The sequence below is a fragment of the Onychomys torridus genome, chromosome 10, assembly GCF_903995425.1.
Source record: "Onychomys torridus chromosome 10, mOncTor1.1, whole genome shotgun sequence".
NCBI lineage: Eukaryota > Metazoa > Chordata > Mammalia > Rodentia > Cricetidae > Onychomys > Onychomys torridus.
This window is the reverse complement of record NC_050452.1, coordinates 303,314-326,069: the sequence shown is the minus strand read 5'-3', so window position 1 is coordinate 326,069 and position 22,756 is coordinate 303,314. Positions and strand designations below refer to the sequence as shown.

At 37.1% G+C, this 22,756-nt stretch overlaps 1 protein-coding gene across 1 annotated transcript in view; it reads left to right on the top strand.

Moving 5' to 3' along the window:
• Positions 1–22,756, top strand: part of Psme4 (proteasome activator subunit 4) — a 117,220-nt gene that overhangs the window by 25,363 nt on the left and 69,101 nt on the right. Inside the window, exons 4-12 of the mRNA XM_036200711.1 lie at positions 9,778–9,822; positions 11,514–11,663; positions 12,171–12,234; positions 13,492–13,566; positions 14,771–14,893; positions 16,774–16,866; positions 18,085–18,350; positions 20,628–20,814; positions 21,863–21,952. Coding sequence (XP_036056604.1) covers positions 9,778–9,822; positions 11,514–11,663; positions 12,171–12,234; positions 13,492–13,566; positions 14,771–14,893; positions 16,774–16,866; positions 18,085–18,350; positions 20,628–20,814; positions 21,863–21,952 — 1,093 coding nt within the window. The remainder of the gene's footprint in view (positions 1–9,777; positions 9,823–11,513; positions 11,664–12,170; positions 12,235–13,491; positions 13,567–14,770; positions 14,894–16,773; positions 16,867–18,084; positions 18,351–20,627; positions 20,815–21,862; positions 21,953–22,756) is intronic.

Genomic DNA, 22,756 nt, shown 5'->3' with positions numbered 1-22,756 from the left:
ATATATGGTACTCAGATTTTGCATCTATTCAATATGAGTTTGTTTGGATTTTAAAAAGAAAAGATCAAATATTTTATGCAAGAAATATAAGGACTGGAAAGATAGTACAATAGTTGAGATCATTGGCTGCTTTACAGAAGACCTGAGTTCGATTCTCACCACCCACTATCTCAGGCAGCTCACTGTCTATTATAACTGGCTCCAGGGGATCTGACAGGTTATTCTGGCCTCTTAGGACACTGAACACACATGTACTTACATGAACACAGACAAAACACTCATAAAATAAAAATAAGTCTGTAAAACTGGGCATGGTGGCACACACCTTTAATCCCAGCACTTGGGAGGCAGAGGCAGGTGGAACCCTGAGTTACAGGCCAGCCTGGTCTATAAAGTAAGTTAGTTCCAGGAAAGTTGAGCTACATAGTGAGACTCTTATCTCAAAACACAAAAATAAAATAAAAATAAAGATATTTTAAAAAAGGAACCTTGACATTAAATAAATATTGGGGCTTAGATAAAGAATACGACAGTAGACATTACCTAGAAGCAAAGAGTGACTAGGAAAAAGGAATATGTAAAGCTATAGATAATGTTCAGTAGGCTTCTTGGGAGATTATCAGTAAAATTGAAGTTTGGCACTCAGTGCTCAAAGCAATAATGCCTAGTTGGGTATGGCAGGCAGATCTCTGTGAGTTCCAGGCAGCTGGAACTACATAGTGAAATCCTGTCTCAACAATAGCAAAAAGGAAAAGAAAAGAGTCATCCATTTCTTGTCTAGTGTTGTCTTTTCAAGATAAGATCTCAAATTCACTCTGGAACCAAGACTACTACTTGATCTAGAGCTTGAGCTCTAGATCATTCGCCCCATTTTTCTAGTGCTGGTCTCTGTGTTTTATTCCTTGCCATGTTGTAGAAGAATGCCAGAAACATGAAGCTTGTGTACCAGAGCGTGTTGAGAGTTGCTGGGGACTGGACCTTGGGCCTTGGCCTGCTGTTCATGTGCTCTTACCAGCTGAACTACAACCTCTGCCTGGCTTGATTCCATGTCTCTACCAATTGCCTGATTAGTGATTTGATTATAAAACTGTTAAAATAAACTGAGTATGATCTAATTCCAGCACTCAAAAGACTGAGGCAGGAGGTTTGCTATGAGTTTGAGGCCATCTTAGGCTGTACATTGAAAGTCATCCAAGGATACAAAGCAAAAACCTGTCTTTAAAAACAACAGAACATTGTTGTTTATAAGACTTTCGTATGTTCCACTGGATATTCAGATTGAAAAAGAAATCAGTTGCTTTAAACATATTTCTTTTTCCTCAGTGCTGGGATTATAGGAGTGTGCCACCATTACATTTATGTTGTTGTTATTATTTTGGGGTAATTCACAAATTGTTAGATATTTAATATACCTGGTTTTTGACCACTAAAGATTGTTTAGGTTCTCTTCAATCATTTACTTTAAGAGTGCCCTATGGTGTGCTGGAGGGATGGCTCAGGGATGAAGAATACATGTTGTTCTTTGCAGAGAATTCAAGTTTGGTTCGATGGTCTCCAGTATCCATGTTGGGCCACTCACAAAGACCTGTAACACCATTCCCAGGGAGAATGGATGTCTCTGCCATCCATAGGCACCTGAACTTACTCAAATCCCTCCCTTCACCCACACATACACATTTAAAAATAATAAAAATAAATCTTTTTATAAATCATTAAAAATTCCCCGTGAGACTGGGGATTATTCTGGTGTAGCACATGCTTATCATGTGTGAAACACTGGGTCTTCACCCCTCCCCAACACACACACTGAACTATACCATCCAGCCCACCCTATGTTATCTGTATGTGGTTCACTGACTCACAGCATTCCACCTGCTTCAGCCTCCCCAGAATTGAAGGCATATGACACCATACCTAGCACTCTTTTTGCTTCGAGAATTATAACTTCTTTTTTCTTGTTTTTGATTTTTTTCCATGCCATGAGCCTTTTCCCTATATCAGGTCTTCTTTTCACTTAATATCACCTTCCATGTTCTCAGGGCTCTGAGATAAAGTGTGAGAGCTATTTTCTGAAGTTTATGGTTTTTGGTGTTTTTTTTTTTTAATTTTTTTTCACATATTTCTATCTATACTAAGTTTATTAGGTAGTGCTTTTTGCAAGCAGCAGTTTTTCTCCATGTATGCCTCAGACTAAAATTGATGCTCTTAGAAAGGTGAACTACTGGAGTTGGGGATTTAGCTCAGTGGTGCTTGCCTAGCAAGTGTAGGGCCCTGGGTTCGGTCCTCAACTCTGGGGAAAAAAAAAAAAAAGGTGAATTACCTTGAGTTGAAGACCATTGTTCTTGGCCCTTGAGCAGAAATGCTAGAGAAACCAGCAAGTCACATAGCAGTGCTTATAGTGGTCCTTGGACTTCTTCATTCTTCCCAGCACTTCTATATCTGCTGAATCTCTAAGAGGGAACAGTTTTGACAGTCATCGTTTTGGCACAGTAATGCAGCAAGCTGTGCTTTAAACTTTCATAGTCAAGAAATAAAGTGGTTACCTTTTGCAAGTGTTTTATTTCTTAACACCCTTTAACTTAGAATGAGTCATTTTATTGACTTGCTTTCTTCAATTGATTATTTCCAGTGTTTCTATCTTACATGTATTTTGACATATTTAACACAGCTTTGTCATTTGACAGCCTGTGCACATACTATTTTTTGGTGACTTTTTATAAGCAGAAGTGCTTCATTTGTTAACTGATTGTCTTTCAGTTCTTAAACTCTGTGTGCCTTGTGTGTTTGTCCTTATGAAAACCACAGCCTAGAGTACCATGTGCTTCATACTGCCTTAAAAGCAAAAGATAATCAACATTTTCTCCTCTGTTTTAAAAGCAGAAGATAATCAACATTTTCTCCTCTCTCTCCTCCTTCCCATCTCAAAGTTCCAAGTACTAAGATTGTTGGTAATTGGTAGAGGTTTTTGGTTGTTGTTTTAATTTTTTTGTTTGTTTCTTTTAAGACAAGATCTCTATGTTGCCCTATCTGTTGTGGAACTCATTATGTAGACCACGCTGGCTTTGAACTCAGAGATCTGCTTGCCTCTGCCTCTCAGGTACTGGGACTAAAGGAATGTACCACCTGGCCTGTGCTGGTAGAGTTTTTAATTTAGGAGAAAATACAAAATTGTAATGGAGGTAAGTGTTTGTAAGTTTGACACCAGTAACATAAGAACTTGTATACTGTTGACTTCAGAAAGAAACACACAGATCTTTTTGGTTATGGTTTTCATAAAATGATGCTCTACGTACAGAGTGTGATATAGGTTATTTTTGCTAATAAAATGTGAGAATTATGCATTTGTGAGCTTTTACAAGTGGGCAAAGACAGTTTACATTTAAGTTACTGTGTGTATACACACACCCCTCCCCACACCCCCACACACACATAAACATATCCCCCTTTGTATACATGTGATAGAGGACAACTTGTAAGAGTCAGTTCTTTCCATTACAGTCATCAGCCTTGGAAGCATGTGTGGTAATGATATCCTAATAAACTTATCTGGGGTCAGAGGACAGAACAGCCACTAGATAGACATAGAGGCCAGAAAATGGTCACACATACGCCTTTAATCCTATCACTTGGGAGGAAGAGATCCATTTAGATCTCTGAGTTCAAAGCCACACTGGAAATAGCCAGACGTGGTGACTCACACCTTTAATCCCAGAAGTGATGGCAGAAAGCAGAATGGTATATAAGGCGTGAAAACCAGGAACTAGAGCTGGTTAAGCTTTTAGGCTTCTGAGCAGCAGTTAGGCTGAGATCCATTTGGATGAGGACTCAGAGGCTTCCAGTCGAGGAAACAGGATCAGCTGAGGAATTGGCAAGGTGAGGTGGCTGTGGCTTGTTCTGCTTCTCTGATCTTCCAGCTTTAACCCATTGCCTGGCTCTTGGTTTGATTTTATTAATAAGACCTTTTAAGATTCATGCTACAATTAATGCACTTTACTTGCTAAGCCATCTTGCCAACCCTAATTTAGGGTTTTTGTGTGTGTGAATTTTTAATTATTTCTTATTTTATTATTTTGTGTATGCCAGTGTTTTGCCTGCATGTATCTGGTCAATACTTGCATCTATGCAGTACTGGTGGAGGCCAGAAGGGTGTGTCAGACTCCCTGGGACTGGAGTTACACAAGGTTGTGAACTTCCTTTCATCAAGAATAGTTTTGGGAAGGAGTGGCCACAAGGTAGAGCACTTGTCTCATATGCTCAAGGTTCTGGGTTTAATCTTAAAAGTAACTAGTTTGACCAGGTGGTGGTGGCGGCGCTGTTGCCGGCGCCCGCCTTTTAATCCTGGCACTCGGGAGGCAGAGGCATGGGAATCTCTTGAGTTCGAGGCCAGCCTGGTCTGCAAAGCGAGTTCCAGGAAAGGCGCAAAGCTACACAGAGAAACCCTGTCTCAAAACACCAAAAAAATAAAAAATAAAATAAAATAAATAACTAGTTTGGGCCTAGATAACTCATTGATAATTTTATATAGGCACACAATTTTTTAAAAATGTATAAGTTTATGTTTATTGGTGTTTAGCTTGCATGTGTGTCTGGGTGAGGGTGTCAGAAATTCTGGAGCTAGGGTGAGCTGCCATGTGGCTGCTGAGAATTGAACTTAGGTCCTCTGGAAGCACATCCAGTACTCTTAACTGTTAACTATCTATCCAGCCCCTGATTTTTGTTTTTTTTGAGACAGGGTCTTACTTATTATATAGGCTTGGCTGGCTTGGAGCTCTCTGTGTAGACCAGGTTGGCCTCTAACTCACACAGTTCCACCTTCCTCTGCCTCCTAAGTACTGGAATTAAAGGCCTGCACCATCACACTGGACCCTATACACAAAGTATTGTTAATCAAATTCACCCTCACTCCTCCTTTCTGACTCCCAACTTCCTTCCCATGTTGCCTTCCAACTTGATGTCTTTTGAAAAATAAATTTTCAGTATTTTTCCTTTATAAATTATTTTAAGGCTACCATGCAGCAGTATACTCTATTTTTCATAGTAACACACCTCTAGGAAAATTTTGTTATTTTCCTCTTTTAGGGAGGTATGGCTAGGATTTTGCTATGTAGCCCAGGCAGGACTCCAGCTCCCAGCAGTCCTGCCACCACACCTAGCCTGGTACTTGTTTTTGATTATCTTTGTATCACTGTCCCATTCCCATTTTGGTTGTTAGTGATGGAGCCCAGGGCTTTGTACTTGCTAGGTAAGTGTTATACCACTGAGATATTCCCCAGCCTGGCTTTCTGTATTAATTCATCAAAGAGTTATTTGTTTTTTATGTCTTTGTTTTTGAGACATCTTGCTTTATAGCCCAGGCTGGCCTCAAACTCAACAGTCGTGCTACCTCTGCTTCCCCAGGGCTGGTATTAAACCACACTTGGTTTACAGAGGGCCATTTAAATTACTACTCTGATGGGTAAGATTACTTAAATCTTTTATTCTTCCCTTTCCTCATTCACTACATAAAAATAACACATTCCAGACTCTAGAGTGTCTTATTACTCGTGAATGATCTGGATCCAAAATTTTATAGATAATGGAATGATAAAAGTAATTTCCCCAGTGACCTGTCACTTAAGTCAATTTCACCAGTTATTTCATAAATGAACACTGATTATTAACGTGGTATTTGTAGTGATTTCTAAAACTATTTAAAGAACATTGTATCTACTTTTAAACTACTGTACCTTTATTCAAGAATTAGAGAATAAATAGTTGAATTTTGTTAAAGTTCTTGATAGTATTTCTGCCAAGGGTTGTGTTTTTGCTACCAGGATTTTTCACAAAACAAATATAGCTAGTCTTTTTAGAGCAATTAAAAATATTCACAGGCTGGAGAAATGGCTCAGCAGTTAAGAGAATGTGCTGTTTTTCCAGAGGATCCAAGTTAGGTTTCTAGCACCCATGTCCGGCAGCTCACAACTGCTTATAACTCAAGGTCCAGGGGATCTGATGCCCTCTTCAGGTCTCCATGGGTACCCTTCCCCCCATATTTAAAAATAGTTCAAATTGCCGGGCAGTGGTGGTGCATACCTTTAATCCCAGCACTTGGGAGGCAAAGGCAGGTGGACCCCTATGAATTTGAGGCCAGCTTGATCTAACAAAGCAAGTTCTAGGACAGCTAGGACTGTTACATAGAGAAACCCTGCCTCGGAAAAAAAAAAAAGTTAAAATTGTTCAAGTTTTGAAGTAATTAATACTAATTTTACCTGAGAAGGAAATGTGATATCAATAACATTTTATTTTAGAGGAATACTTTAATTTTAATGAAAAATTAGTGCTGACATTGCCTCCATGATGATGATGTACTTTATTTATAACTGATAAAATAATCTGAATGACTATGAAAAAATGACTAATAACTGAACAGTGTTAGATTTTTGAAAGATGGGTGATAGAAAATGTTTGACTGACTAAAGGTGAGTTAGCTTAGATTGAGGAAAAAAAGGTAAAATTAACTGACTTCTACATGAAGAAATTGGTGCTTGGTTAGGCAAAAGAATACTATTTAAGAGTTTAAAGCAGGTAAAGATGGAGTGTGCCATTGTTATTGTTTCCCAATTCATGTGTGAAAAAAGCAATCAGAATTACCTTGACATGAAATTTTAGTTCAATGAGGCTATGAATACTTCTGGGCTTATTCTTATTTTGAATATATCATACACTATGTGTTTTGGGGCCTTAAGAGTTAATCTTGGGGCTGGAGAGATGGCTCAGTGATTAAGAGCACTGCCTCTTCTTCCAGAGGACATGGGTTTGATTCCCAGTATCCACATAGTGACTCACAACTATCTGTGTGTAACTCTAGCCCCAGAGGATCCTATACCGTCTTTTGACATCTATGGGCACCAGGCATGCAGTGATATAAAGGCAAAACACCCGTACACATAAAGTAAATAATTTTTTAAAAAATTAAAAAATGCTAATCTTTTCTTGATAGCTACATAAAACTAAGAGCCAGACTATAAAAAACCTTCACAATTTTGAAGTTCAAGTCTTAGTAACTGAAAGCAGAAGTGTTGACCTTCCTTGTACTGTACAATACTGGTACAATCAGAGTATATTAGTGCCATCATGAGGAAATTGGGGTGTAGAGAAGAAAATTCACATGGAGTTGAAACTTTTTGTATCATTAAAGAGAAATTTTTCATTTGTGTGTGATGTCCTGAATCATAAATTCATGGCTACTAGGCAGAACTGCTGTCAAAACATAATGAGAACAAGTTTTTATTTCTATGAAATTAAAGTGTAATGATTTTTGCAAAATATGAATTTAAAATTGTTGATATTTTCTGTGGTACCTAATAAATGATGCTCGTCTGCATAACAGCTTTCAATATATTATGTCAGCTGATTTTTATACTAGCTTTATGAGAGGGTAGGTATTATTTGTTACAACAAAAAGTGCTAAGCTGTAATATTACATTCCTAGGAACAGTAGAATTAGAATTCAGATTCAGATTTGTCTGATTCTTAGGCTCAAACTGAAGCACTGTGTACTCCATGGCCTTATTTTTTAAGTGAAAAATACCATTTCTAAGAGAAAATGAGGTGTGAGAGACCCCATCCAAAGCTTTTAGCTACTCTGTAGAAGATCCCTTTTAAAAAAATTAGCAGTTTGGACTTATCAGATTAGTATTACAAATTTTCAACAATGGGAAAGTATGTAGTGATTAGTCAATCCCTCTTAAAAAAAAAAATTAGTAAGATGTGGTCTAGTAGCATCTAGCCTTAACCTTTTATTTTATTTTTAAACAGAAACATTGTTCCCTTCATCTTGAGAGATTACAAGAATCACAAAAGGTCACTATACAGATATCACAGGTTAGAGAGATTGTACCCTTTTCTGAATAAAGAGCATAAATTCCATGGTGCAGGCCTTATGTGGAAGAAGGGGTTGAAACTGACTTTATGTGAATGAAATCACAATCTACAACCCTTGATTCTGTAAGAAGTTACAGAAGTAGGTGTTATCATTAACTTCCTGTGCTTGTTTCTAGAATGAAGGCAACACTTAGCTGTGCAGTCTTTAATGGCTTGCTTGTTTAAATAGTTTCTGATGTTAGGATAGTTTCTTTCTTGGTGTAGGAAGTTACTTAGGAGAAGTAGCAGGTTTTCTGTACTGAAATCAGTTGTTACTAAACTAGTAAAATCAGTGGAAAGTTAATGTGAGCACAGACATAAGGAAGTGGCAGTGTTACCTTTTCCTTAAAAGATACCTTTAAAGTCTGAGCTTGACAGGGTTGGGGATTTAGCTCAGTGGTAGAGGCAAGCGCAAGGCCCTGGGTTCGATCCTCAGCTCAAAAAAAAAAAAAAAAAATTCTGAGCTTGAATTAACTAGACTGCTTTCTAAACCTACATACTGATTCTATAACTTGTTGCTAACTGGTTTTTCAATCCGAACTGAAAGAAGATCCAAGACATCTGTTTATTCTCCTGATAAAAAGCATTTGAGTATTTTAAGCAAACAGAAGTTTATCCCTGCAAATTTGAACAGCCTTATTAGAATAGAAGCACATTGGGTATCCTGGAGTAATTAGAGAAAAGTTTATCCTCGCTCCCTCTTTCTTCAATAGGTAAACTTAGATGCCCAGTAAACTATTTCCTAATTGTCTGGCTTTTTGTGTGAGAGAGAAAAGAGCTGTTCTCAGAACAATGCTTCTTGATGTTTTCTGTTTTCTAGTGTAAACGTTACCCTGTGCGTTACTTAATGATTCTTCCCTCCCCCTAGGAGTTTGAAAGTAAAAGGTGATGATTATGCAACTAGTTAATAATAAAATTGCAGTTTTCTTTCTAGGTTGAAGTTACACAATGTATTTGGTGCTTATGCTGAGTTTGTTTTATTCTGTTCCTTGGCATTTCCTTGTAGCTTAGTTATTAAGCTTTCAGAGAAATTGGTCAGACCTCTGGACTTGAAAAATTTCAGAAGGGTTAATAATAAAATGTCTGAAACCTTAGTACCCCTGTCCTGCCCTTGAATTTTGGGCATGTTTCTGTTTCTGTCTGTATTTATCATACTATAACTAGTCACAGATTTGTTTTAAATTTCAGTTCATGATACCCCTTTGTTTTGTTTGCATTTGACCAGTTTTAACTGTGGTCTAGTTGATATCTTAAACATTCCATTTCGGTCATGTATTTAAACCAGTATCCATGGCCTTTTCATTGAAATTCATGTGAATTGTTCATTTTGCTCACCTAATTTTGTGAGTGGCTGTTCAAACAAATGGTTGTTGTTTTTAATAATTGTTACTAGCAGTAAAATGCATTGGAAGGTTAAAGAACTCTTTTAAGTTGATTGACAAGACTTATACCAGTTGCTGGTAGAAGCACACCATTATTTCATTATATTCTAGTTTATATTTTGATGTAAAAGCACTATAGTAAAAATTACTATTTAGAATTTTCTGCCATTGGGCTTTCTTTGTGTGTGTTAAATATGGCCATTGTTACCCACTTTGTAAAGACTAAAAGGGATTTATCCTTTTTCTAGTATAATGTTTTCTTCCATTTATTTATTGTAAAAAAAAAATGAGAAATTAGAGTAGAGGAAAAAGCAGATTAAGAAGTCTAGGTAGATTATCCTTATAATTCTGTCTATAGCAAAGAGAAGTTTTAGTTATTATATGTAAACATATAATATCTGAATGTATGTATCTTTGAGATACGGAATGTAGAATTAGCTGTATTCTTTAAATACTCCAATGTAATTTATTAAATGGCTTTTTTTCCCTCCAGTTCTGTAGAAAATGTTCTCAAAACACTCGTGAAAAGCTGCCGACCGTAAGTAGCTCTCATTTTATAAAGCCTCTTGTTTACCTGTGGGCCTTCCCCCATCTTTAGTATACTTTGAAGAGGAAGTTAAAGGTATAAATAGTTTCTGAACTTGTAGTGCTAGTCATTGAGCACAACACAGTGTTTCCAGCTCCTGATTGAATTTTTACTTTTTAAAAAAGTTAATTTATTAATTGGTGTGTGTGTGTGTGTGTGTGTGTGCGTGTGTATGTGTGTGTGTAGTATATGCACCTTGGCACATGTGAGAGGCCGGAGGATGATGTTATGAAATATGTTTTTGTCCTTCCATCTTCCCTGGGTTCCAGGGATTAAACTCAGGTGGTCAGGTTTGCATGGCAAGTGCCTGCTGAGCCATTTCATTGACCTTTAAGTTTTTAATTAGTATTGCTTTGCTAAGAACTGACTTAGGAAAAGAAATTTGATATATAAGGTCCTTGAAGGTAGAAAGGACATAGTTCATTGATGATGGTTTTGTTTTAAATTGCAAGTTGCTACATTAGTACCTGGCACAAATTGCTTGGTGAACTCAATAGAAGTGTTATTAGAAATGTAATGTTTTTCATGTAAATAATATATATAAAATAATAAAGTATGCTTTTTAAGTTAACAAAGGTTTTTGAAAATTTGATAGGTTATATGGGTCAAACCTATAAGTTGACTTCTTTGGAAAGAATACAAATTTCTCAGATATAGTACTTTATACCTCATATTGATTGGTTGGTTGAGAAGTAGAAATAGTGTCTCAAGTTGCCATGTTGACTTTGAACTCCTGGCCATACATACTACCTCCATCTCTCAGTGCTAGTATTATAAGTACATACCCTCTCCTCACCCTAACCCCTACCCTCCCCCATTTCTTTATTATACCTTTTCAGATACATTTAACAATTTACATATGGCCTCTTTAAATCATGTTCCTTCATTTTGTGTGTGTGTGTGTGTGTGTGTGTGTGTGTGTGTGTGTGTGAGTGAGAGAGAGAGAGAGAGAGAGAGAGAGAGAGACAGACAGACAGACAGACAGACAGACAGACACTGACTTAGGATTTTAAGTCTTTAAATCACAAGGATGCTCCTGACATTTTTACAGACTTGCAGAATATCAGAGTCTGTAGAACCGTGACTTCCCTCCCCTCTGGTATGAGGAGGACCTTTGGGCCCATGAGGATGCATGGTACCCAGAGACTCATCTAAAATGTCCCAGAGATTCCTGGGCTGGTGCTTCTATCTTATTGTTACTGATTATTTATCCCTACATAGACTTGATTTTTACTAAGACTTTTTCAGTTACTGTTACTTAACACGAAGAAATCAAAACCACAGTCATGTTTTCCATGTTGAATTCTATAGGAAGCTTAAAGAGCAGTGTTTTTCAACCTCCAAGCATCTTTCTGAGAGTTCGCTAGATGAAAAGAATTACTTTCTCCTAAGTGTGGTGGAGTATTTATTCTGTCTTTGTAAACATATGTACTTATTGTGGGATACCTTGACATTTCTTAGTGTGGTATCTTATGAAGTATATTCTCTTCTCCCACCTGACTCTTCTCGTGGGAACAAACCTAGGAACTCATGAATTCAGGGCAAGTGGTGCTAATTCTCTAAGCCCTTTCTCCCCTTTCTATCAATCATATGTGAGTGTTTTAATCCAATGGTCAGATACATGGAAACTTTTTTTTTCCCAGATATTTCCCAGCAGATGCAACAGCAGAAATGTTAGAAGAATGGCGGCCTTTAATGTGTCCTTTTGATGTAACAATGCAAAAGGCCATCACTTACTTTGAAATATTTCTTCCTACCTCCCTTCCTCCAGAAATGCATCATAAAGGTTTTAAGTAAGTGTGCATATTTGACATATTCTAGAATTCAGCAATACCAAGAATTGGCAAGGAGCTAAAATAAAATGTGCAGTGCATTTATCCTATTTATTATATTCCAAGTATGAAGGCTAAAACAGTTGTGCATATGATTGTAAAGAAAGTAATGCTTATATGACAAGCCCAATGAAAATGATGGTTTTAAGAAATCAGAAGAGGAAAAAAATAGAACAGTGATAATGGAAAAATGTTAGAAAAGGAGAAAAGCAAACGACATAGGGGAGAAAATTGTGGCAGTTGTTCAGTAAGAGTGTGCAATAATTAATAATTCAGGACACTTACTAGATGAGATTACATTTTACAACACAAATAAACAGGGGAGGGAAATACTCAGGCAAAAACCATTCCTTTGTTCAAATAAGTTTGAAACTTTCAGTATCGTTTTTGTCTAAGTTGTATAGTTATCAGGCTTTGAACCACTTTCTATTGTCATTTGCTGTTCATAACAATGTTTTTCTTCTTCAGACTTTGGTTTGATGAATTAATTGGCCTTTGGGTTTCAGTGCAGAATCTTCCACAGTGGGAGGGGGTAAGTCTTCTGTTTATCCCCTTCTGTGGTTTTAAATTCGGAGATAAGTAGATCATTTAGTAAATAACTCCCGTTTCTTAGAATTTCTTCTAATAATGTTAATTCCTTTTCTTTCTTTTTTAAAGATATGTATGTCTGTATGTTTGTGTGTGTGTGTATGTATCTGTCTATGTGGGTATATGCATATGAATACAAATGTCTGAGGAGGCTAGAGGTATCTCATCCCCTAAAGCTGGAGCTCTGAGTATTTTGTTTTGGTTTTGCAGTGCTAGAACAGTCTTAATGGAGAGCTGAGTGTGTAGGTGGTGGGGTGCAGGTTCCAGGTGCCTATTTCTACCTCTGCCACCTCTGTCCAGCCATCAAAGACCGTGTCCTTGTGGTTCAGCACCAGACTGGGGGTGAGACTTGGCTCCTTCAGTACCACAAAGCACAGCCTGACTCTCAGAAATGGTGACCCCCACCTTGGGGTACTTCCTGGTATCTGCATGTGCCCAGAAGCTCTGGCTCAATCTATAGGAACATCATGGCGGGCTCAGAAACATCTGGGGCAGAAAAGGACTGGAGGAATACCCAAGCTGGTAACTGAACTGGTGCCACTTGAACTTTGAGGGTAAACATAGCCCTTGTCATAGGTAGAACAGCAGTGGGGCTTTTCTGTACAGGAAGTTTTGAGCCACCAGATCAAATTGAGTCCTCTTCAAGATGGTTGTGGTGCTCCTAAACCATGGAGCCATCTCCCCAGGCCCAGTTAATTTTTTTCTATCGTACTGTTTTTTAACAGAAGTAGACAAGCATGCATTATAAAGTGCATGGTTGCTGTTTGCTTTCATTAGTACTTCTTATAGGTACTGTTGGACAATTGATGAAGATATATGTATAAATTTTCCTTTCAACTTTCATTGTGCATAATGCTTTGTGATTTTTCCTTTTGAGGGGTGTTTTTGTTGCAGTTGATTTTATGTGGGTGGCATAAGTCAGATCTTAAATTTGGAAGTTTTAAAAAAATCTAAGTCAAATTATATACATTGTTCTGATTGCTGAGAAGAACAAATGAGCTGGGTATGGCTGCACACACCTGTAATCCCAGCACTTAGGAGGCTGAGGCAGGAGTATCATAATTTCAAGACCATTTTGGTACATGGTAAGAACCATCTCAAGAAAATAAGCAAACAAACATAAAAGAATGGGGATTATAACGGAAGTTTAAAAATAACAAATACATCAACTTAACATTATCTTGTTTTTGTTTACTTTCAGCAATTAGTAAATCTCTTTGCTCGATTGGCTACAGATAATATAGGGTACATAGATTGGGATCCATATGTACCAAAGGTAATTAGAATATTTGAATATGTGTATCATAGTCTTGTTACTAACATTATGTGTAAAGGGGAATTTCTTTTAAAGATTTATTTATTTATGTTCTTTATGAATACGGGTTTTTTGTCTGTATGTACATTTGCACACCAGAAGAGGGCATCAGATCCCATGGGACTACAGTTATATTTGGTTGTGAACTACCATGTGGGTGCTGGGAATTGAACTGAGAACCTCTGGAAGAGTAGCCAGTGTTCTTAACTGCTGAGCCATCCCTCCAGCCCCCAATTTTTTTTTTTTTTTAATCTTAATGTCAGGCACTATATCTGTCTTCCAGTGGCGGACATGAACTACAACTTTCAGAATGAATAATTTAGAAAGTAGTAATTATTAGGAATACTGAGGATACTAAGATTATTAGGAATATCATGAATTTATTCCTTCCAGAGAATTTTCTGTGCTAAATTAGATTGCATTCTACAGTGTTAACCACTCCCCTACACTTAGTAATTAAAGTTAGAATATTTCTAGAGGTGTATTATTCTAGCTGCAGTAGAATTTTTTTGCAAAGCCTTGCAGGAGGTGGGAGTTGATGATAGAGCAGGACTAGAATTCAGCAGAAAGGTCCTGGCTGCCTTTGTATTCTTCTCCACTGTAGTTAGCTTTTAAAAACTGAGGGATAGAAGTAGGCCCCACCTCCTCTCATTTGGGCCTCTATCAGTAATGATAGCTTTAAAATGTAAACTTAACTATGTTAAAATACAGTTATTACATGCTGCCTAACATACAGAGTCTTAAGGAGGATTTCAAGACATCAAGGTTTGAAGAGTGAAAGTGGTCTGTCAGACACTTTTCGTTAGGGCTGCTGCTGTCAAGCATCTCGGGCATAGAATGGGAGCATGGGAAAGATATGTGTATGTATGCAGAAGGTAAAAGCCTTCATGTTTAACTGCAGTATCTTCATTTTTTCTTTTATGTTTAACCTAAATATCTCATTGAGTATATGAACTCAGCTTTTTCCTATCTGTGGCCTGTGACCTCAGAACATCATATAATAAATCTGTTATATCTACTTTCTAATGAATAAAGGAAATTATTAGACACCATGAAAAAAGAATGTATTTAAGATTAATGCCTAACATTCACCTAGCTGTTTAAGGACTTATTTTGATACTTGTAAACTTTTTTATTCATGTATTTTTTTGTTTTGCTTTAAAAGATATTTACAAGAATTCTAAGAAGCCTGAACCTCCCAGTGGGAAGCAGTCAAGTGTTAGTCCCAAGATTTTTAACAAATGCTTATGATATAGGACATGCTGTAATATGGATCACTGCAATGATGGTTTGTAGTAAACTATATGTTTTATAAAATTCACCTGTACTTTCTTTAACCTTCTGATTCAAGCCCATGTTAATAACTTAGTTGATTGCTTGATTGTTGAATAATTTTCTTTCTTCTCTCCTCCTCCTTTCCTACTCCTTCCCTCTTCCCCTCCCTTTCCCCTTCCTTTCCCCTCCCATTTCTTTCTTCTCCTACCCCTCCTCTCCCCTCTCTTCCGTCTGCTTTTGCTTGGGATTGAACCCAGGGCCTTGTACATGATAAGATTCAACTATTTCCTGATATGATATATCTATTCAGAATTCTCAGATCTCTAATGTGGTTATGACTCATCACTTATAAATTTCCATATGGATTTCAGCATCATCTTTCAAATATAAATACACTTTTAAAGCAACTTTATATTAAAATTACAGGATTTAATTATTATTGAGGTAATGTCAACCTTGAGTTAATTTTGTTCTTGTTTTCCTATACACTTCTCACTAGCAATTTCCTTTTGTAATGTGAAAGTTTAATTAAAAAAAACAGTTATAGTAGTTATTCTATCAGAAGTTTGAAACTTGTGATACAGTGTTGCTGTTGAATCATTTTGGTTTCTTGAGTAGTTGGCCTCTTCTCGTTTCTATATTGAGAAACACAGACATTGGCTTTATTTGAGTTGAAAAGAATGTTCCTGATGACAGTTTTTGTTGTTGTTTTGTTTTTTTGAAACTTGAGGGGAAGATTAAGACAGGGTCTAACTACATAGCATTAGCTAACATAGAATTTACTATGTGGATCAGGTAGGCCTTGAATTTGTAGTGATTTTCTTGCCCCTGCCTGGGATTATAAATATGAGCCAGTATACCCTTCCTGAATATAATTTGATGGTTTGTTTCCTGTGCTGTTGTTGAAAGATCATTATGAGACAAATTGAGAGTGTAAGCCCATGCTGTATAGCCTTTTAGATGAATGCTAACTTTTTTCTTCTATTCCTCCCCCTTTGATTGTTTTGTGTTTTAATAAGAGATTAATAAAAATATTTTTCTTTTGAATTAAAAATGTGCCTCATAAAATGTGTGTCTTGTGTAAATCTCTTTGTTTCATACAATGAGAAATTTACCCAATGATTCATTTTGAAGAATGCTTTGTATGCTTTATGTTGCCATTCTTTTTTTCTTTTTTCTTTTTTTTGGTTTTTCGAGACAGGGTTTCTCTGTAGCTTTGGAGCCTGTCTGGACTAGCTCTGTAGACTAGGCTGGCCTCGAACTCACAGAGATCCATCCGCCTGCCTCTGCCTCCTGAGTGCTGGGATTACAGGCGTGCGCCACCACCGCTCAGCTCTTTTTTTCTTTTTAGATTGTATACTTGTACATGGGAGCCACAGTATTCATGTGAAGATCAGAGAACAGCATGAGGAATCTGTTCTCTCCTTCTGTCATGTGGGGTCCTGGGTCAAACGTTTTCAGGCCTGAGGCTGTCATCTTTACTCAATAAGCCATTTCACCATCCCCTATTAATATCATCTTGATATAATCAAGGATTATTATTATATCAAGATGATAGTCTTTGTGTTAAATTATATATAGTATTCTTGTTTGTTACTTAAGAACAGTAAAATCTACTGTTCCCCTAAGTTGCAAGGTGGTACTTTTTCAGTTCTATAATTAGATTTAAGTAAGTTTTTTTTACGTTTATTGGAATGTTTTAAACTGATGAGTGCAAAGTTCATTGGGGAGTTGTTTTTGACTTGTTTAGAGATATAATTGTTTGTTAGGATGAAGGGGACCTACTTCGGAGCTTTGTATATAGGGTTTGACTTACTGATCCATCCATATACAGTATGATATAGGCACTAACATTGCTTCTCTTTCTCTCTCTCTGTTTTGTGGTCTGGACAGGGTGGACCAAGTAAATTAGTACAAAAACATTTAGCTGGTTTGTTTAATAGCATCACATCTTTTTATCATCCTTCAAATAATGGGCGTTGGCTGGTAAGTATGCTCAGTTTGTATTGTAGTATTTGAAGATTTAAAAATAGAGTCATATTTAAAACTATTGCTTATCTTAGATATATAATATTTCCTGTATTTCATATAAGCCTTAGCTATGTGTAAGTGATAAGACTTGAATCAATGTGTTCGAAAGACATAGAAATAAACTAACATACCGGGCGGTGGTGGCACACGCCTTTAACCCCAGCACTCTGGAGGCAGAGGCAGGCGGATCTCTGTGAGTTCAAGGCCAACCTGGTCTACAGAGTGAGTTCCAGGAAAGGTGCAAAGCTACACAGAGAAACCCTGTCTCAAAAAACTAAAAAAAAAAAAAAAGAAGAAGAAAAAGAAAAAGAAATAAACTAACATGATGCTACATGGTTATTAGTGACAAAATGCTAAATATTGGCAAGAAAATGATAGTAAGTAATGCCACAAAAGCATAGGCACATTGTTTCAATTTTATTTTGTCAGCTATTTTAGCTTTGTTTTGTCTTTTAATTACCTAATTAGAGAGACTTTTTTTTATATATTTTATTTTATTTTTATGTGCATTTGTGTTTTTGCCATGGGTGTCAGGGTCCCCTGAAATTGGAGTTAAAGACAGGTGTGAGCTGCCATATGGGTGCTGGGAATTGAACTCGGGTCCTCTGGAAGAAGAGTCAGTGTTAAACCCTGAGCCATCTCTCCAGCCCTAAAGTGACTTTTTAAAAATGTTAGTTGGTAGCAAGGTACTTTTCTGTCCTTCCTTCTCTCCTCTTTTAAGACAGTGTCTCACTCTGTAGCCCTGGCTCTAAGAACTCACTATGTAGAACAGGTTGACCTCAAATTATCAGAGATCCTTGTGTCTCTGCCTCCTGAATGCTGAGACTAATCTCAGCCACTATGCCTGACTAGACACTCTTTTTTAAAAGAACCTGAATTTAAGGCAAGGCAATACATGACTATAATCTTAGCATCCTTGAGACTGCAATAGGAAGATCATAGAGCTAGGCTGTGCTATACAGTGTGACCCTGTCTAGAGGAAAATAAAACAACAATATAAATCCTTGAATTTAGAGATCACCGTTTGATAGTTGGTATAGTATGTTTTTCTGTGTAGTTAGAACATACAGTTATTTGTGTTCAGAGTATTCTTTTTTCTTGAGTGAGAGGAATCTTAAATATCAATGTAGGAAAGTTGAACCTGCCTAGAACCTATTGTTTCTGTGTCTCCAGAACAAGTTAATGAAACTTCTTCAGCGGTTGCCAAACAGCGTTGTTAGGAGATTACATCGTGAAAGATATAAGAAGCTCTCCTGGTTAACTCCTGTGCCTGAGAGCCATAAGCTTACTGATCAAGATGTTACAGACTTTGTGCATTGCATTATTCAGCCTGTCCTCTTGGCTATGTTTAGCAAAACTGGTAGTCTAGAAGCAGCCCAGGCTCTGCAGAACCTTGCACTCATGAGACCTGAGTTAGTAATACCTCCTGTGCTTGAAAGGTAAGTTCAGCTTTGTATGTTTGGTAGATGCCTCAGGCATAGCTTACCTGTTTCTTCCTATGTTTTGTGGTTTTCATATTAATACCTACCTGTTCTTAGAGGAGAAGTAAAATCTTTTTTTTTTAATTTGATTGAATTGGTAACTTAAAGGCTTATTGACAAGAAAAAATTAAAATGAAACTGCCAGCGTGTTTTGGATCATTTGTCTATTTCATTTACCTAGGCTTTTACTCATAAATTAAGACTTTTTTGTTTGTATCAAACATATCAATAAGTATTGAAAGTAGAACAGACTCAATGAAGAAAATCTCATTATTTTTATTACTTTCATGTATAAGTCTTCAGTGTCAGTTATATTACATTCATTTCTTTTTTATGTTGAAACTACTTTCTAAAATAACATTCTGCTGGTTAACATAATAGGTTCTAGGTAAGCCAGGGCTATGTAATGTGAAACCCTGTCTCAAAACAAAGGACAAAACCCCGTAATTTTTCTAGGTAATACATTTTTACTTATATGTCTATGGCATGTCTATGTCTGTCTGTGAGCATGCACTTGCTGGTGCCTAAAGAGGCAGAAGAAGATGCTGGATTCTCTGGAGTTGGAGTTACAAGTGTGTTGCCTGGTGTGGATGATGGAAACTGAATTCTGGTCTTCTGCAAAGATAACAAGCTCTCTTAACCACTGAGCCCTCTCTCCAGCCTCAGAAATCTTTTTAAATGTAAAGGGCTGGTGGTATAACTCAGCATGTAAAGGCCCTTGCCACAAAGCTACAGGACTTAAGTTTAGTTCCTGGTATCCACATCGTGGATGGATAGAACTGACTTCTGTAATTTGTCTTTAGAGGACACACACATATAGACAGACCACACAAACAATAAATGTAAAAATTAGAAAGTAAGCTGGGCATATTGGCGCATAGTTTTGGTTCCAGCTACTCAGGAGTCTAAGAAACATGGATGGCTTGAGTCCAGGACTTGGGTCTCTCTGTCAAAATATAAATAAACAAATAGAGATAAAAAAAAAAAGGAATTTTGAGGGTTTTATATTCTCAAAATAAGAGTTAAGTATTGTTCCTGCTTCTTTTACAGTAAGACATTAATTTGGGAGTTTGTTTTCTATGCTGAGGATTGAACCTGGGGTGTGGACAAATGTGTCCTAGGCAAGCATTCTACCATTAAGCTACAACCCAGCCATGTTTTCCATTGTCTGACAGGGTCTCATTTTATAGCCCAGGCTTACCCTAAATCTTGGAATTTTCAAGTGTTGGGAATACAAGTGTGCAGTGTAAAAACTGCCCCCCCTCACTTCTCTACTTAAAGGGACAGTACTCTCAGGTTAGATAGATGCTCACTATTCCCAGCACCCACATGGTAGCTTACAACCATTGTAACTCCAATTCCAGGGGGATTTAGTGCTCTTTTCTGGCCTCCATGGGCACCAGGCATGCACATGCTGAACAAACATACCTGTGAGCAAAGCACCTGTACATATAAATAAAAATAACTAAATCTAAAAAAAATAATAATAATTTAATGACACTATTGTTTATTTACCTGTTCTGTATAAATAGATGCTTGTATATTTCTCCCCTGCAAAATAGATTTTCAGAGGGAAATAATTGAAGTTCTGGGTGAAGATCCTAGGTATTCACTTAAAAACCTAGGTACCTGTAACCCTAGCTCTGGAACGGTGAGGACAAGAAGATCCTTGGAACTTGCTGTCTGGCCAGTGTAGCCAATTACTTTCAGTTTCTGGGGAGATGTGGCTTGGCTGGTAGAGTTCTTTGGTAGCACACACAAAGCCATGAGTTGAGTCCTTAGCACTGCATACTAAACCTGACATGGTGGCACAAGTTTGTAATTCCAGCACTTTAGGACAAGGTGATGAGAAGATCAGAAACTCAGGGTCATCCTCACCTACCTAGTAAGTTGGAGCCCAGCCTGGGATACATGAGACCTTATCTGAAAAAAAAAGAAAAAGACTGAGAGATTGGTTTTTTGTTGTTGTTAACAGGAATGAGTATAATATTTGTATTTTGTTATTCTTAGTTCAGTATGATATGGATTAAGTTGGCTGAAACAATGAAGGTCTCAGTTTATGCTCTTTTTCACTGGTGTCTATATGGAGACAAGATAAGAGGGTTGTGGACTGATCGGTTCATGTTAGAAAATCTCCACTCTAAACATTCTGCTATCTGTAATACTGTAAGTCAAAATGCAGTCTGTGAACATAGTATATTTAACATCTAAACTGTATTTTCTTTTAAACTGTAGAACATACCCTGCTTTAGAGACATTGACAGAACCTCACCAGCTCACAGCTACTTTAAGTTGTGTAATTGGAGTAGCCCGAAGTTTGGTATCAGGTGGCAAATGGTTTCCTGAAGGTCCAACACACATGCTACCTCTGTTGATGAGAGCATTGCCTGGGGTGGATCCAAATGACTTTAGTAAATGCATGGTGAGCATATTGGTGATAGTGTTTGTTGCAGTTATTGCTTAAATGGACATATTTTCTTTTTAGTAGATATCTTTAAATGATAACGTAGCTCAATATAAAATCTTATGTTACAATGTTACATTTATAAATGCTTAAGTTGAAATTTGTGTGCAACTGATTTATGTAATGCCTTCCTTTGTAAGTAATTTTTCTTAGCCTACGTATGTTTAATGATGTTTTAAAACTCATTATATATTTGTGGTTTTTTCTTAGATATACTAAAAGTTGCAGGATGGCATCTCTTGCCCTTTTCTTTATCTAAGTGGATAACCAAGAGAGTATGATGAAAAAATTACAGAATACAGAAACTGGGTATGGTGGTAGACACCCATAGTCTAAGCACTTGGATGACTGAGTCAAGTTTGAGACTAGCCTTGGTTACATACCGAGACTGTGTCTCAGTACAAAAACCCTCCTCCCATGAGTAACAACAGAAAAATTATCCGATATATAATTCCATCACCTACTTCTATACATTTTCTCCTGATTTACTATTTTGTTATCTTTCTTCTTTCCTGATCTCTGACATTTTAGTATTTCCCTGTAGTGTTACATTTTCAGGTGGAAGACAAAGTAACTTCTCAGTGACAAAAGCTTGGAGAACTGTGTCTGTAGTTCTCAATGTACAATGGGAGTAAATTTTACTCTAACTCGTTATTAAAGTAAAAGCTAGTTAATTGTTAGGAACTGTAAAATGTTTAGTTTTAGAATCAGGCATAGGGCTTACTTCTGTAGTCACATCATCTGGGAGGGAGGCTGAGCTAGGAAGACCACCATGAATTTGAGTTCATCCTTGGCTACATTATGAGATTCAGGTATGTTTGAGTTAGTTTTGCCTCCCTCCTTTCCTCCAGAAAGACAAAATTTAATTCTAAGTGAAAAATATCTCCAGAGGTCAGTGTGGTGTCTCCCTTAACATAACTTGAATATTTATATTTAAGTTTTAGCATAACTTGTGCTGAAATAGAATTACTAATTAATGTTGAAATTTCTTTGTTTTTTCCTATAGATCACATTCCAATTCATAGGAACATTTTCTACTCTGGTGCCTTTAGTAGATTGTTCATCTGTACTGCAAGAAAGAAATGATCTCACAGAAGTAAGGATGCTTTCTGGCTATAAAAGGCCTAACTGAAACATGTTATTACCATATATGCATAGTAATCTTTGATTCTTCAAAAATAGTTTGGGATAGATTCTCTAGAAAGTACCATTTCTAAAAGGACAGGGAAGCTGGGTTCAGTGGTACACACTAAGCAATCCCAGTGCTCAGAAAGCTGAGAACTTATATTGCATATCAAGACCCTGTCTCAAAAATTGAATAAAAATCATATATAAAAAGTGGCACAGTGTTTGCCTATTATACATGAGGAACCAGGGTCAGTCCCCATCACAAATAAATAAATTTGATTTTTGTTTTTATTTTTTAAAACGATTGCTATTCTGTGACAGGACTGGTATGACTAGGAGCTATGCCATCTTTGGTGGTGAGATAACTGTAGCACCCACCCTAGGAAGTATAGTAAGCAAGGCCATTTCTCCTAATAGCTGGTATCTGCTGGTATATTTCAGTTTGTTGTCATTTTTACAAGTTTTGTTCAGCATAGGTGGTGCTGTCGTGTTTTTCCATCAATTACTGCTTAAAATAACCTTCCCCAGGACCAGTGGCATTTAATACAGAGGTTTCTTCATTGCTGTGATTCTTTTTTTTTTTTTTTTTCAACCTTTCTAGAGCTTTATTGGGGGGGGGGGGGCAGAAAGAGAGAAAGCACAGAGGGCATGCCTGCTTTGAGAGTACTGGATGTGTCAGTGATGGAAGAGTCATGAGCCATGGTTACCTTTCTAGAGCTTTATTGGGAGAGAGAGGGGGCGGAGGGAGAGAGAGAGAGAGAGAGGGAGAGGG